The sequence below is a fragment of the Tupaia chinensis genome, unplaced genomic scaffold, assembly GCF_000334495.1.
Source record: "Tupaia chinensis unplaced genomic scaffold, TupChi_1.0 Scaffold000605_1, whole genome shotgun sequence".
In the NCBI taxonomy this organism is placed as follows: Eukaryota; Metazoa; Chordata; class Mammalia; order Scandentia; family Tupaiidae; genus Tupaia; species Tupaia belangeri.
This window is the reverse complement of record NW_006160123.1, coordinates 2,178,205-2,195,609: the sequence shown is the minus strand read 5'-3', so window position 1 is coordinate 2,195,609 and position 17,405 is coordinate 2,178,205. Positions and strand designations below refer to the sequence as shown.

General features: G+C 45.0%; 1 protein-coding gene across 1 annotated transcript in view; it reads left to right on the top strand.

The window, feature by feature from the left end:
* CHP1 (calcineurin like EF-hand protein 1) overlaps window positions 1-6,570 on the top strand; it is a 50,174-nt gene extending 43,604 nt beyond the window's left edge. The window contains exons 5-7 of the mRNA XM_006158674.3: window positions 1,362-1,423; window positions 4,937-5,059; window positions 5,189-6,570. Of these exons, the coding sequence (XP_006158736.1) occupies window positions 1,362-1,423; window positions 4,937-5,059; window positions 5,189-5,242 (239 nt within the window). The 3' untranslated portion in view covers window positions 5,243-6,570. The remainder of the gene's footprint in view (window positions 1-1,361; window positions 1,424-4,936; window positions 5,060-5,188) is intronic.
* The last annotated feature ends 10,835 nt before the right edge of the window (window positions 6,571-17,405 follow it).

Sequence of the window (17,405 nt, the reverse complement as noted above, 5' to 3'; positions counted from 1 at the left end):
GGCGTAGAGTATTTCTTGAAATTTGGCATAAATTTGCCAGAGAGGCAGGAAACTCCAGAGTGGGACCAGGAGGTGGCATGGTGGTTAGAGTGACATGGCTGATCACAGTCGAGTCCCAGATGTGGTTTCCTAAAAGTCACGCCGCCAGGCACATGTGCATGTGTGCTCAGAATCCCTTGAGAATGGAGAAGGGATTGTGGCATGGTCATCCCACCTGGTGGGTGATTTCTTACTTTCCCTGTCACTTTCTCTGCCTCCCTCTGGTGAGTGCAGACACCCTGTGACTTAAACCTTAAAGAAAAGAAAAGAAAAGAAAGAGGGACCAGCATTTAGTGTAATGGCTATGTCACTGGACTTTCATGTAGTCAACTGCGGTTCAAGTCCTGGACCTGGTGGCTTAAAACTTACGCCGGGCGCATGTACATTCGTGCCCAGGATCCCGACAGGAGAATGGAGGAGAAGGGATTGCTGCATGGCCATCCCCCCTGGGGATGATTTCTCGCTTTCTGACTCTCTGCCTCTTTCTGTCTGGCGAGTACATGTGCCATATAGCAAAATCCTCTCCAAAAAAAAAAAAAAGAAAGAAAAATCCCAGAGTGATAACTTTGTGTAGCCTGCTGCCAAAGTGTGTGCCTGTGTGGCCCTATAATTGTAGGTCCTTTCTGAGAAGTGTAGTTTTTTTTTTTTTAATTCCATGGTGGGACAGCCCATGGTGTGGTGGTTGACGTTGACTAGATCCCACATGAACAACTATGCAGTTTAAATCCCAAGCCCTACAGCTTGAGAAAACACACCAGGTGCGTGTGCATGTGTGCCCAAACCTAAAAGGAGAAGTGAGAAGGGACTGCAGTGGGACCACTGCCCCCAGTGGGTGCCTTCTCCCTTTCCATCTCTTTATCTCACGTGTGTATGCACATGTTCTTTAGCAAATTTAAAAAAAAAAATTTAAAAATATACCATTAATTCTCAATTTCTTAAGTGTTCCAATGTCTTTAATAAGCCCTGTAGGTAATGGTAATTGCTAAAAAATGTGTGCACTTGCCAAAAAGAGGGGGAGAGGGAGAAAGCAACCTCCCTGCTCCTGGCCGTGTGCCTGGTCACCCTCGATCTCTTCCCCACTTCTCCGTCCTGTTAGGATTTGGGCACACATGCATCTGGTGTGGTTTTCAAGCTCCTAGGGCTAAGATTTGAACTTGATTCGGTCATGTGGGATCCAGCTCTCTTACCACTAGACCACAGGACTGGCCTGGAAAATCTGTTCATTAGTTTCAGTTTTCTTTCTAGTGTCCTTACATATTAGTTCCTTGAGAAGGGGCAGAACATTACAAAATTTCCACTAACTTCTTGTTTTTCTCCATCAGTTGCTTTTCGACTATATGATTTGGATAAAGATGACAAGATCTCTCGTGATGAGCTGTTACAGGTATGTGGGGAGAGCTCCCAGGTAGTTTGTGTTTTGGCCTTGCTTGCTTCATTTTCTGAGCAGGAATTGTTCTTTAAGAAGCATTTGTTTGGGGGCCAGCAGATAGCATGATGGTTAAGGTACTGAACTCTCCCATGGCTGACTACAATTTGAGTCTCAGACTTGGAAGCTTGAAACTCGTGCCAGGCACGTGTGCATGCATGTCCCAAATCCTGAGAAAACAGAGGAGAAGGGATTGCAGTGTGGACATCCCCTCTGGGGAATGATTATTCAGGCTAGAGTAAGGGCCAGCCCAAAGCATTCCTACATTTATTTGTCTCTGCAAAATGGAAACAACCTGCTGGTCAGTGTTAATGTCGCTTGCTTTCAAGTTGGGAATGTTGTTCTTCAGTGAACAGAGCTTACTTTATTATAAATGATGGGCTTTTGAGTTCTGAAGAGAAAAGATCGAGGCTGTCACTGTATGGTTGCATATTTTCATCCTCTGGGCCGAATCTGGCTTCAGAGATTTTTTTTCTGAGCGGAGAGTTGATTTATAATCTATTACTGGGACAAAGAAAGCCTGGAGCGAGACCATACGGCCAGAGTGCCAGTCAGGGTGACTGGAGTGTTTCTGGGACCAGGGATGACTTTGGTACCAATGCACTCATGCATGACAGAGTTGTAGGACTAGTTTTATCCTAGCAAGATGAGAATATGAACATTTTACCAATGTGAGGGAGAAAAGTTTATCTTTCTTGATCCACAGTTTCTAAAAAAACTCGGTAATTTCAGTACTTAGCTATTCCTTAGATACCAAAAAGTTATCCTAAGGGAAGCCTGGGAGATTAGTTTTCTTTTTATTTTTTTTTAGTTTTGCTATAGAACATGTGTACTCACCAAAGAAAGATAGGAAGAAAGCGGAAATGTGAGAAATCACCCCCCAGCGGGGATGGCCATGCCACAGTCTCTTCTCCATTCTCTTGGGCACGCATGCACATGCACCCAGCATGTTTCTCACCCTGCAAGGTCCGGGACTTGAACTGGACACACAGCTAGCCCACAGCTGGCCATGTGGGCTCCAGCTGCCTTAACTCCTCACCACCTGCTGGACCTCAGAAAATTCTTTAATTTACTTTTAAAGCCTCTTTCGGGGGCTGGCTGGTGGCATGATGAGTCTAGGAGCTGGACTCCCACATGGCCGATGACAGTTCGAGGCCCAGACCTCGTGGCTTGCTTTCTCACCTTCTCTGTCTCTCTCTCTCTGTCATACACACACTCACTCACTCACTCACTCACTCTGTCTCTCTCTGGTCAAATTAAATAAATAAAGGTAAATAAAATAACTCTATAAAAAAAAACCTCTTTCATAAATTGGAGAAGGATGTGAAGGAGTAAGTAAATGGAAGACTATGAATCTTTGAGCTGGGGGACCAGCAGGTGGAGTGGTGGTTAAGGCTCTGGACACTCCCATGTGGTCAACCACAGTTTGAGTCCTGGACCTGGTGGCTTGCTTTCTCACTTTTTTTTTCTCTCTCTCTGTATGTCTCTCTCTGGTCATACTAAAATAAATGAATGACTAAATAAAATTTAAAATTTAAAAAAAAAAAACAACTTTGGGATGAAGGGCCTTTCTTCTGTGGAAAAGCTCAGCTCCCACCTTCCAGAGGCCGAGATGACTGACCCCAGTGATAGGAAGTGCCAGTGGGCACTCTGCCCCATTTCATAGTGTTTGCTAGTCAGCCTTTCACGTTGTCTGAGAGTCACATTGTTAAAATTGTTTACTTTTGTTTAAGATAGTAATCTTATTTATTTATTTATTTATTTGTTTAGTTTTGCTTTTGAGCATTTGTGCTTGCTGGGAGGAGAGTCAGAGATAGAGAGAATGTGAAACGTCTCCCCCACGGCGATGCCCATGCCACTGTCCCTTTCCCTCTATTCTCTCGTGATTTTGAGCACACATGCACATGTGCCCAGCGTGTTTTTTCAAGCCGCTAGGTCTGGATTCGAACCTTGAAGTCGGTCATATGGGATCCAGCTGTCTTAACCACCACACCACCAGCAGACTGAATTTTCAAAGTATGTTCACACCCTAAAGCTGTTAATAGAATTGTATAGGCTGTGTTCTTGAGTGAGTTTGAGACAAATTTGGTGAAATAGTAGCTGTTAATAGAATTGTATAGGCTGTGTTCTTCTGTAAGTTTGAGACAAATTTGGTGAAATAGTATTAAATTTTATTGACTCAGTGCTCATAGCTCCTGAATGTGTTCATTTTTTCTAAGGAGATTTAGCACTTAACCGTTTAAGATGTTATGTTTCTCTGGCTAACTATAGGAAGAGCTAGCTTCTTGCACAATCTCAAAGAGGACCACATTTGAGTGGGGTTCCAGAAAGCCCCGTCAAACTGGCTGACTTCAATAAGGAACTAGTTCACCTCAAATGACAGGAAGTGTGGGGACAGACTGTTCAGGCTGGTTCAGTTCCAAGAACCAGGGTTGTTCTGTATTCTTGCCTTGCTACCCGCAACACAGTTTTACATGATGGCTCTGGGATGTGTGCTATGTGACCAGCATTGCCTCTTCATTCTGGGCAGAAAGACTGGGGAAGAGCAAATTGCAAAGGACTGTCCCTCTTGCCTTCCTATCCAAAGCCCTTGCCAGAGAGTTCTGCTCTCATCGACTGGAATGGCCTAATGGGGAGGAAAAGGCTTCAGCTTTCTAGTTGTTGTACTTGAGGGTATCAAAGAGATAAGGGGTTGGTGGCTTTATTTTGTAATCTTTTTTTTTCCAAAGATGATTCCATTTCTTTGTTTTAAAAGAATTATTTATTTTTAATTTTATTTATCACTATTTTTTCTTCTTTTTTGGAGACGTTTTTGCTATAGGGCGCATGCACTCGCCAGAAAAACAGAGACAGAGACAGAAAGCGAGAAATCACCCCCCAGGGGGGATGGTCACGCCGCAATCCCTCCTCCTCCATTCTCCTCTCGCGATCTTGGGCACAAATGCACACGCGCCCGGCGTGAGTTTAAGCCGCTGGGTCCAGGCCTCCAACCGCGGTCGACTACATGAGAGTCCAGCAACATAGCCATTATGCTAACTGCTGCTCCCTATTCCCTTTATTTTTTAAAAATGTGCTATAGGGTACATGTGCTCATCGGAGAGAGAGAACAAAAGTGAGAAAGCAAGCCTCCAGATCAGGACTCAAACGGCATTCAGCCATGTGGGACCAGTGCCTTAACCACTATGCTACCTGCTGACCCCTCATCTATTCTTCCCACGAGAGAGAGAAAGAGAGACAGATGGGCAGACAGGTTCCCCGACAGTCTTTATACCGTGATCCAGCGCAGTCACATCTGGCCTGGGTCTCTGGCATGCTTACCTTCCCAGTGTGCACGGAGGTCACAAGACGCAAACCCGGAGCCCTGCCCATGTGGCTCCAGCTGCACCACCACTGGCCTTTTATCTTGACTCTAGGTAAAAGAGTCCCTCTAACTCCCAAGTCCCCTGTAATTCCTGGCTCTTGGTCCTTCAGGTGCTACGCATGATGGTCGGAGTGAATATTTCAGATGAGCAGCTGGGCAGCATCGCAGACAGGACCATCCAGGAGGCCGATCAGGATGGGGACAGTGCCATATCCTTCACAGAATTCGTTAAGGTTAGTCAGTCACCTCTCGATGTGAAAAAGTTCAACTTCACTGCAGAGGAGGGAGAAGGACAACTGTTATCCAGGTAAGCGCGTGGGCCCGGTATAACCTTCATAACTGGAATTATTTTTTTCTCCCAGGTTTTGGAGAAGGTGGACGTAGAACAGAAAATGAGTATCCGATTTCTTCACTAAAGGATGGAGACCAAACTGTTTCTTGCTTTCTAGTATTTAAGAACTGGAACTTGAGAGTCCTCCTGTCTACCAGCCCCACCCCGTCCACCTCATCATTCCCTTCTCCCAAAGTACTACTGCTGTTGCATGACAACCCGAGATGTGTTCTGTCAACACAAACCTGCCTTTGGTGTAAAACAGGGCATTACGGAATGGTACATCTATCTGTTTCTGTTGAGTATCCGCTTATCAATGGCATCTCCCCCGTTCTGCTGCTGAGTGCCACACGTCCACCTCCACCCCGGCTGAGAAAGTCAGAGGGAGCCGGGCGAGAACCAGCCTGCAAAGCCGTTCAGCTGGACGCAGCCGATGGCCCTGCTGCCTCCCTCTACTGAGGCTGCAGCGCGCTTCTTCCTCTTTGTATGTCCTTGGCTTCCTACTTCTGTCACCCAGCATACCGTTCACTTGTCCGTTCAGCCTCCCTGCTGCTTATTAAGCCTCAACATCTCCTCTGTTCTTGGCACCCCAAGCTAAGCCTGTTAAATATACTTCTGACTTGGCAGGATAGTTCAGAGGTCTGGGAGTTTTTAATCGACCTTCACTCTTAGATGGGTTTCTGGGATATTGCCTCTGCAGGGGCTTTTCCGTAACCACCACTTCTCTCCGAAGACCATGGCCATCTCTTGGTCCTCTACATTCTGACATCAAAAGGCAGCTGGGTGGATGCTGTACTTGAAAGGTGGCCTTGGTGAGAGGTGTGCAGCCGCGACGTCTAGCGGGCTTGGCCTGGTCGCTCTGCCTCTGGCCTCTGGTTCTCAACTTACATACCTACGTGGCTTCTCTGGTTAGCACAGTGGTGACCGTTCGGAAGATAGCCGTAAGCCTGCTGGCTTGTTTTGGGACACTGTCACCACCACAATGGCTGCTCTCACAAAACACTTGGAGACTGTTTTGCGGCTGTTTGGACAAGGAGGCTGGGCACCCTGTAAAGCCTCCCGCATTTACACCCCTGCAGCATGATTTATGCCTCAGTGTTACATGCTCTGAAATGTTTTTCACTTCGCATTTCCAGGTAGAGAGATTAGTGTTAGGGAAGTGCCTGACGTATCCCAGTTCAAAAGATTTAAAGATTGTCGTCCGTGTCTTGAAGTTTTGCACAAAATTCCATATGGATTTTATACTTGGCAAGTGCTAATGCCGGAAGCCAGAGTCAGCTCCCCATGCAGGTCCAAAGTGCTGAATGCATCACGTCACTAGCTGCCTGGTTCTGTTAGCATCCTGACTCCTGCAGACCATGGCTTGTCCCTTAGAAACGGGTCTGGCACTGGTGGCACCACCTGAGGTGGCATCACAGGTCTAAGTCTGTGTGTATGAGTTTATGCATCCACGTACTGCTCTTGGCTACATTCTCTGATTCATTGCTTGCTTGCTTGCTTGCTTGCTTGCTTGCTTGCTTGCTTTGGAAGGCTAGACAAGCCACATACACAGTTCTGTAGAAAGAAGACTGCTTTAACAAAAATAGCATGGCAGGGATTGGGAAGGGAGGGTAACGAGAGTGGCCAGGCTGGATGGCATCGTAGGGATGGATGAGGAATTATTTATGAAGTATCAGTCTGACTTTGTGATCAAGTTGTGTAATATAGTAATCATGTGAAAGGGAAGGATTGTCTGATACGGATCTGTTCGAGAGGTACTTCAGAGGCTCCTTGATTTACATATTTAAAATTCCCAAGATTATGGCTTTTTCCCCTTTTGGCTGTATAGCAAACTGTTTTAATCCACGGTTGTGCCTTATTGTTCCATTAAAATTGTATCCTTTGATCCATCAATAAACACTTGTGGTTAAAACAAAATAGCTTGGGTGATTTTCCTTTTGGGTCTTATAAAAGTTTTATGTAACTGAGTTCCCTTCAAGTTCAAAAGCACAGTGTCCCCCTCAGGTTTATAACTGCTTTCCAACGCAGGGTCGTTCTGCGGCTGCCTACACATCATGGAAACGTTCTGCTCGGACCTAGGGGCCAGCACAGTCTGCCTCTTGGCAGTTTTATTGGCCTCAGCCACTTCCCATTCATCCCAGGTGAGATCAATTCTTTTCGAAGGTTATTTATGACAGAACGTGTGGTACATGTATGCGTAAGACGGAGGGGTTCCCAACAGAGCCTCTTCACACTGCCCCTAAGCTATGAGGATCCTGGGCACACACGTGTACAACCGGTGTGTTTTAGTTGACTGGACCAGGGATCTGAGCCACCATTTGGCCATATGGCTTCCGGCACTGCAGTCCTACACACCAACAGCTGCACCATCTAGACCTGGCTACAGGCCCAAATTCGTTCCTTGATTCCCTAACTCCTTAAATGTGGAAAAGACTTAACATTGGGATATTTGTCTTTTGGTTATTTTTTAATCTTTTAAATGAGGTTTTCGCTTTATGGCACATGCACTCACTGGAGAAAGACAGACAGTGAGAAGGAAAGTAAGAAGTCACCCCCTGGGGGGATGGCCATGCTGCCAATCCCTTCCCCTGGTATCTTGGGCACATATACACATGGGCCTGGTGTGTTTTTTTTCTTAAAGAATTATTATTTATTTAACTTTATTTATTTATTTACTTACTTATTTCAATTTGACCAGAGAGGGACAGAGTAACAGAGAGAGAAGGAAAGCAAGAAAACAAGCTGCCAGGTCTGGGACTTGAACTGTGGTCAGCCATGTAGGAGTCCAATGCCCTTAACCACCATGCTACTTGCCAACACCACCGGTGTGATTTTTTTTTTTTTTTTGAGAGGTTTTTGCTATAGGGTGCTTGCACTCGCCAAAAAGACAAGAGACAGACAGCAAGAAATCCCCCCCCGAGGGGATGGCCATGCTGCAATCCCTTCTCCATTTTCCTCTCAGGATCTTGGGCATGGATACACACGTGCCTGGCATGAGTTTAAGCCACTGAGTCCGGGACGTGAGCCTCAGTCTACTACATGGGAGTCCAGTGACATAGCCATTATGCCAACTGCTGGTCCCTTGTCGGTGTCATTTTTAAGCCACCAGGTCTGGGACTCGAACCAGGATCAGCCATGCGGGAGTCTAATGACGTAACCGCTCTGCTATCTGCTGACTTCCTTTGCTTGTTACTAAGTTGCCCACTTTGACTTTCATATGCAGTATCAGTGGCATACTGTATGTAGCTTTTAAAAATGTATTTATTAAATTTTATTATTATTTTTTTTTAATTTGACTAGATGGAGACATGGAGATAGAGGAAGAGAGGGAAAGTGAGAAAGCAAGCTGCCAGGTGCAGTACTCAAACCATGCTCAGTCATGTGAGAGTCCAGCACCTTATCCACCACACCATCTGCTGACCCCTGTACTCAGATTTTACGTGGCTTTTTGCATTTTGAAGCCTGTGTGTGACTGCTTAGTCTATCTAGGGTACAGGTGTCTTAATATTTAGTGGCATTCCACACAATTCACAATGATTCCTGGAGTTGGTCATCTGGATTTTTTAACATTAGACTTTCTTTCCCATTCCTCTGCCTCAGAAGTCCATTCAGAATTATTTACTTAACTTAGTGTTTAAGGGAACCAGATCCACATGGCTGACGGGTTCAAATCCCAGCCCCAGGAGCTTGAAAAATAAAGTGTGTATACCCAAAATCTCAACATGATAGAGAAATGGACGAGGGATGATAGCGTTGCCATGCACCATTTGGGAGTACTTTCCCTCTCTGTGGTAAGTGCAAAGGCCATCTGACAATTTAAAAAAATTATGGGTAAGCAGGAGGTGCAGGGCTGACAGCTTGTGGGCACATGTGCCCAAAATCCCAGGAAGAGAATGGAGGAGAAGGGATTGCAGCGTGGCTATCTTCTTTGAGGGTTTTTTTTGTCTTTTTGGAGAGATTTTTGCTATAGGGTGTGTGCACTCACCAGACAGAGACAGAAAGCGAGAAATCATCCCCCAGGGGGGATGGCCATGCCATAATCCCTTCTCCATTCTCCTCTCCAGATTTTGGACATGCACATACACACGCCCGGTGTGAGTGTTAAGTCACCAGGTCCAGGACTCGAACTGTGGTTGACTACATGGGAGTCCAGCGACATAGCCATTACGATAACCCTCTCCATCAATTGCACACATCCTGCAGCAAAAAACTTAAAACAGAAAAATTACACAGGGGCCAGCAGGGAGTGCATGGTAGTTAAGGCTCTGGACTCCCACAGGCCCAACTGTGGTTTGAGTCGTGGACACGGCAGCTTGAGACTCACACCAGGCACGCGTGCCTGTGTGCCCAAAATCCAGGGAAGAGAATGGAGAAGTGACTGGTGTGACCATCCCCCAGGGGGTGATATCTCACTTCCCCTTTCACATCTCCCTTTGTTCAATGAGCACATGTGTACCATGGCAAAAACCTTCAAAGAAAAATTGCATATATTTTAACTTTGCTTCACTTTATGTCTAATTTAGGATTCAGAAAGTGATCGAAGACCATTCAGTCAGTTTTGGAGGAAACTTACATTACTGACTATTGCCATAGGTATATCAGTCTGTGACTAAATATAACTTAATTGATACTATGTAAAAGAATTTTAGGGCCAGCCCCCGAGTACAGTACAGTACAGTGGCTGGCTAAGTGTTATGTGTAGGGAGTTCGATCCCACTGCAGTTTGAGTCTTGGTTCAGTTTAAAAAACACTGGTGGGACCAGCAGATGTATTGACTATGTCGCTGGACTCCCATGTAGTCGACTGTGGTTCAAGTCCTGGACCCAGTGGCTTGGACTCATGCCAGGCACATGTGTGTGCATGCCCAAGATCCCGAGAGGAGAATGGAGGAGAAAGGACTGTGGCATGGCCATCCCCCCTGGGGGGTGATTTCTCGTTTTCTGTCTCCCTGTCTTTCTGGCAAGCATTCTCATCCTATACCAAAAACCTCTCAAAAACAAGACAAAACAAAAACCACACTGGCTGATGTGCATATGTGCCTAGAACCCGAAAGGGACAGAGAAGGGTATTGCAGCATGACCCTTCTCGTTGGGGGCTGCTTTCTCTCTCTCTCTCTCTCTCTTTAAATAACAATTTATTTATTAATTTATAATTTGACTGGAGAGAGTATCAGATGAGTGAGAAAGCAAGCTGCCAGGTTCAGGACTCGAACCACAGCCATGTAGGAGTCCAGTGCCTTAAACACCACACTACCTGCCGGCCCCTCTCTCTCTCTTTTGTTTAGAAGAACTATTTTATTTAACTTTATTTATTGATTTTAACTTGACCAGAGAGAGAGATTGAGAAAGTAAGCTTCCAAGTCCGGGACTCGAACCTCGGTCAGCCTTGTGGGGGAGTCTAGTCCCCTTAACCACAATGCCACCTGCTGGCCCCTCCCCCCCTTTATGAACAATTTTATTTCCCTTGTTCCCTTCTAATCTATTTATGTATTACATATTTGAACATAAATGGAATATAACAACATTTTATCAGCTTTTACAAGTTAACATATTGTAGACCAGCCAGGTGGCTTGGAGGTCAAGGCACCTGGATCCCACATGGCCAGCTCAACAGTTCAAGTCCTAGACCTGACAGCTTGAAAAACATGACAGGCACATGTACATGTGTGCCCAATCCTGAAAGGAGGATGAAGGAAAAGGGATTGCAGTGTGGCCACCCCGCTAGAGGGTATTTTCTCATTTTCTCTCGCTCTCACTCCTGTGAGCACACATATCTTACAGCAAATATTTTAAAATTAGCATTATCAGGGCCAGGAGTTGGCCCGGTGGTTAAGGCATTGGATTCCCACATGGCTGACAGGAGTTTGAGACCTGTACCGGGTGTCTTAAAAAATCATGCCAGGCACTATGGGTGATTTCCCACTTTCCCTTTCTCTGCCTCTTTCTAGTGAGTGCCCACTATGGCAAAAGCCTAAATAATAAATAAGAAATCTGGATCCAGCAGGTGGTGTGGTTTTGGTGCTGGACTCCCACATGACCAACTGTGGTTCCAGTCTTAGACATAGTGGCTTCCTTTCTCACTTTCCTTCTCTCGCTCTCTTTCTGGTGAGGGCTTATACCCTATAGCAAATTTAATAATAATACTACTAATAATAATACCCTTTTATTTTAAGAGAAATTTTTGCTATATAGCCTGTGTGCTCACTGGAGAGAGAGAAGGTGAGAAACACCCCTCCCCCCAGGGTGGGGAGGCAGGAATGGCCATGCCACAGTCCCTTCTCCTCTATTCTCCTCTTGGGACTTTGGGCACACACTTACAGGTGCACCAGGTCCAGGACTTGAACCGCAGTCAATTCTGTGGGAGTCCAATGATGTAACCATTATGCCATCTGCTGGTCTCTAAAATTAAATAATTCTTTTTGTTAAGAGTTATTTTACTGAGGGGCTGGTATGGTGGTTAAGGGCGCTCTCTCTGAGAAACCTCGGCAGACTCGCTGGTGCGCAGCCTCCCACACTTTCTCACTTTCCCTCTCTCTCTTGCTCTTGCTCTCTTACCCTGACTCTCTCTGGTCAAGTTAAAATAAGAAAGAAGGAAAGAAAGAAAGAGAGAGAAAGAAGAAAGGGAGAAAGAAAGAAAAGGAAGGAAGGAAGGAAAGAAGGAAAGAAGGGAGGGAGGGAGGAATTAATGAATTCCTTTTAAGAAAAAGTTATATTACTGGGAACCAGCAGTTAGCGTAATGGCTATGTCGCTGGACTCCCACGTAGTCGACCGCGGTTCATGTCCCGGACCCGGTGGCTTAAAACTCATGCCAGGCGCGTGTGCATGCGTGCCCAAGATCCCGAGAGGAGAATGAAGGAGAAGGGATTGTGGCATGGCCATCCCCTCTGGGGGGTGATTTCTCGCTTTCTGTCTCTATGTCTCTCTCTGTCTGTCTGGCGAGCGCACACGCCCTATAGTGAAAAACCTCTCTCTCAAAAAAAAAAAAGTTATATTATTGAATTTTGTGTATTTATTTATTTTAATTTCACCAGCAAGCCACCAGGTCTGGAACTCGAACTGAGCCATGGGAAAGTCTAGCACCCTTAACCACCACACCACCAATTGGAGTCAAAGAATTCTTAAAAAAAAAAAAAAAAAAAAGAGAGAGAGAGAGAAATCTGGAAGAAACAATAGCTAACAAGTAAAATTACACTTTGACTTAAAGAGCATTATTTTTTCTAAATTTTTTTAAAGAGATTTTTGCTATAGAGTGCATGCACTGGCCAGTGAGACACAGAGAGAGGAGCACAGAAAGCGAGAAATCACCCCTAAGAAGAGATGACCACACTACAATCCCTTCTCCATTCTCCTCTCAGGATCTTGGGCACTCACGTACATGCTCCCAGCATGAGTTTAATCCTCCAGGTTCAGGACTTGAAACGCAGTTCACTAGGTGGGAGTCCAGCAACATAACCATTATGCCATCTGCTGGTCTTGAAGAGGGTTATTAAAGGTCTAAAGAGGGACCAGCAGATGATGTAATGGATATGTTGCTGGACTCCCACATAGTCGACCACAGTTCGAGTCCTGGACCCCTGGTGTCTTAAACTCACGCTGGGTGCATGTGTGTGTTTGTGCGTGTGCCTGCCCAAGATTGTGAGAGGAGAAGGGAGGAGAAGGGATTGTGGCATGGTCATCCCCCCTCGGGGTGATTTCTCTTTTTTGTGCTCTCCCTCTCTCTGTCTTGTCATTGAGTGCATGTGCCCTATAGCAAAAACCTCTCTTAAAAAAAAAAAAAGTTTGAAAAATAAACCATGTAGTCAAGAGTTTGGAATGGTTGCATCTCCTAGAGTTCTCACTGGCTCATCTCATTATACTGAGCTCTTGAAGATAGGGAAGAGGTTAACATCATATTATTCCCTATTTTATCTGTCCTTTTTGGTTTACATATTATTTTGCCTACCTGATATAATATTTATTTAATCATTACTCTGCTTATTGTGTTCAATTTTATCTTTATATATTGACACAGTGAATACTTTTCTGAATATAACTTTTTTGGAATATTTTTCTAATTTGCCAGAGGGTGCCAGCACTCCCTGGAGAGAGAGGAAAAGTGAGAAGCACTCCTCGTGGGGATGAGCCCGTCACAATGCCTTCTCCATTTTTCACTCCTTTCAGGATTTGGGGCACACACATACATGTGCCCAGCATGTTTCTCAAGCCAGCATATGTACCCTATAGAAAATGACTTAAAAAAATAATAATAATGCAGCCATTTTGGAAAATAGTCCCATATTTGCAGTTCTGTTTCTAGATATTTACCAGAGATGAAAATATTCATCCCTGACAAAAACTTGCAAAAGACTGTCCATAATAACATTATTTGTAACAGTCAAAAAGTAGAAATCTGGGGACCAGCAGTTAGCGTAATGGCTATGTTGCTGGACTCCCACGTAGTCGACTGCAATTCGTGTCCCGGACCCAGTGGCTTAAAACTCATGCCGGGCGCGTGTGCGTGCATGCCCAGGATCCCGAGAGGAGAATGGAGGAGAAGGGATTGTGGCATGGCCATCCTTCCTGGGGGGTGATTTCTCGCTTTCTGTCTCTGACTGTCTGGCGAGCGCACATGGCCTATAGCAAAAATCTCTCCCCCCCAAAAAAGCAGAAATCTGGGCACAGCAGTTGGCGTAATGGCTATGTTGGTGGCCTCCCACGTAGTTGACCACGGTTCGCGTCCGGGGCCTGGTGGCTTAAACTATGCCTGGAGAGTGGGTGTCCATGTACAAGATTCTGTGAGGAGAATAGAGGAAAAGGAATTGCAGCTTGGTCATCCTGCCTGGGGGGTATTGCTTTCTGTTTCTCTGTTTCTCTGTGTTTTGGGCTAACAGCACTATAAAAAAATAAAAGAAAAAGAAAAGAAAAGAAAAAGCTTCTCAAAATAAAAAGAAATCTAAACATCCATCAAATGAGTGAAGACATAGCACATTTGTTGTCAAGCCATACAGTGGCATGTTATGATACTAGAAAACATTGGGTGCCCCTGAGCAATGGCAAGGGCTGCATGGGAAGCCCAGGTTTGGTTCCTGGCCCAACTTAACGCAGGCCTGATGTGCCCCGTGATTCTCCTTAACTGGGAGGGTAGGGCAGGAAGGATCACAGTGTGGTGAGATTCTGTCCAAATTCTTCTGTCCTGCTCTCTTTTTCCTAAAAAGAAATTTTAAAATGAAGTACTAATATGTGCTGCAACAGGGATAAACCGTGTAAATATGGGAGCACATATGATTCCACTTTTACAAAATGTTCAGAAGAGGGAAATCTATAGATGTAGAAAGTCAGTTAGTGGTTGTCTAGGGCTGGGGGCAGGAAGACTAGGGAATGACAGCTAAGGGATATGGGGCTTCTTTTGGGAGAAATGAAAATGTTCTAAAATTAGTTGTGTCGATGGATGGATGCCCAACTCTGCAAATATACTAAAGGGCAATCAATTGTACTTTTTTGTTTGTTTTGTTTTGCCATAGGGCATTTGCCCTTGTCAGAGAGAGACACAGGGAAAGTGAGAAATTGCATCCCTCGGGGTGGCCAGAGAGCAATTTCTGTCCATATTTTGGGCATGCATGCATATGTGCCTAGCATTATTCTCAAGCTGTTGAGTCGGCACTTGAAGTACAGCTGACCATGTAGGAATCCTGTACCTTAAGCACACTACTTGCTACCCCGAAATTGTACATTTTAAAGAAAATTTTTGTGACCTGTGATTGCAGAGCCTATATTCTTAATTATTTCATTTTCCACCATGAATTGTACATTTTTTAAAAAGAATGATTTCTTTTATGTTCTTTATTATTATTAATTTGACCAGAGACAGAGAGAAAGGGAAAGTGAGAAAGCAAGCTGCCAGGTCTAAGACTCAAACTGTGGTCAGCCATGAAGTCCAGTGCCTGAGCCATCATGCCACCTGCTGGCTCCAAATTACACATTTTTTTAAAATAATCATTTTATTAAATTATATAATTATTATTATTTAATTCAACCAGAGAGAGACAGAAAGAGGAAAGTGAGAAAACAAGCCACCAGGTCCAGGACTCAAACCATGGTTGGCCATGTGGGAGTCCAGCATCTTTTTTTTTTTTTTTTTTAAGAGGTTTTTGCTATAGGGGCGCGTGCGCTCGCCAGACAGAGAGAGACATAGAGACAGAAAGCGAGAAATCACCCCCCAGGGGGGATGGTCACGCCGCAATCCCTTCTCCTCCATTCTCCTCTCGGGATCTTGGGCACGCACGCACATGTGCCTGGCGTGAGTTCTAAGCCACCGGGTCCGGGACGCGAACCACGGTCGACTACGTGGGAATCCAGGGACATAGCCATTACGCTAACTGCTGGTTCCCGGGAGTCCAGCATCTTAACCACCACTCCACCTGTCAACTCCCTCAATTATACATTTTTAAGAAAGTATTGTGAACGTGATTGCAAACCCTATGCTCTTTTTTTTTTTTTTTTTTGGAGAGGTTTTTGCACCCTCTAGCAAAAAACCTCTCCAAAAAATAAAAATAAATAGAGAGACTGTGTGTTTTAAGATTTCACAGATTTGTTTTTAGGTTTTTTTTTTTTTTTTGAGAGAGATTTTTCACTATAGGGCTCGTGTGCTCGCCAGACAGACAGAGAGAGACAGAGAGACAGAAAGCGAGAAATCACCCCCCAGGGGGGATGGCCACGCCACAATCCCTTCTCCTCCATTCTCCTCTCGGGATCTTGGGCACGCACGCACACGCGCCCTGCATGAGTTTTAAGCCACCGGGTCCGGGATATGAACCGCGGTCGACTACGTGGGAGTCCGGCGACATAGCCATTACTACGCTAACTGCTGGTTCCCAAGATTTCACAGATTTGAAGACCAGCATCTCTTAACCACTTTGACAAAAAATTATGTGTTTCCAAGAATTGAAATGTCTAGATTCAGGGCAGTGTTATTCTGGTTAGTTATAGGAATGAGAGCTTTAACCCAGAGAAAAGAAAAGAAAGAATTAGGTAGTTTAATGTACAATTTAAGAACATCAACTTTGGGAAGATAAAGCGGTCAAATCCTGGTTTTGCCATGTAACCAGCCAAGTAAATTTGGGTGATTTACATAAACTTTGTCCTCCTCCTCCCTTTTCTTCTCCTTCTTTTTTTTTTTTTTAATTTTAAACTTTGCCAGAGGGCATATACAATGAAGGAAGAGTAGGTGAGAAACCATCCATCATGAGGAATGGTCACACCACAATCACATTTTCATCTCTTCCTCCCTTTGGGGTCTTGGGGACAAGTGCCCAGTGTGTTTCTCAAGTCACTGGGTCCTCGACATGAACCACACAACCGGCCATGTGGGATCCAGCTGCCCTAACCATCGTGACACAGACTGGCCTTGTATCACCTACCTTCTACTTCCTTTGCCTCAATTGTAAAGTAAGGATTATACTAACTTCATTTATATGTTGCTGTGAAGACCAAATGTGTGGCTGACATGTGCTAGACATTATATAAAGTTTATCTTATTTAACAGCAGGTGGAAGTTATAGCCTGACAGCTTCCAGTTTATTGTATAGCAGAATTTCTTAACAGAACTGTTCAGATTAGAAAGAAGGCCCCTCCCCCCAACTAGAGTATTCGCTAGCTCTTGATTCCTAGACATGTGTAACAAAACATTTTTGTCAGTGATCTTACAGAATCCGTAAATTACAACAAAGATTTTCCTAGATGAGCTAGAATTCCTGCCTGTGAACTAAAGTATAATTTCCTTAAATACTAGGTTCTCCTAGTAGAAATAGCAGTATTTTCCAAAAACATGAATACAAGTTTTTGTTTTGTTTTCAAGCACACACACAGGTTCTTATTGAACTTTTATTTATTTTTTTGGAGAGGTTTTTGCTATAGGGCGCATGCGCTCGCCAGACAGAGAGACAGAGAGACAGAAAGCGAGAAATCACCCCCCAGGGGGGATGGTCACGCTGCAATCCCTTCTCCATTCTCCTCTCCGGGATCTTGGGCACACACACACACACACACGCGCCCGGCGTGAGTTTAAGCTCCAGGACTTGAACCACAGTCAATCATGTGGAAATCCAGCATCTTAACGACTACACCGTCGGCTGGCCCCATTAATTCTTTTTTTTTTCTTTTTTTTGGGGGGGGAGAGGTTTTTGCTAAGGGCATGTGTGCTCGCCAGAGAGAGACAGAGAGACAGAAAGTGAGCAATCACCCCCCAGGGGGCCACGCCACAGTCCCTTCTC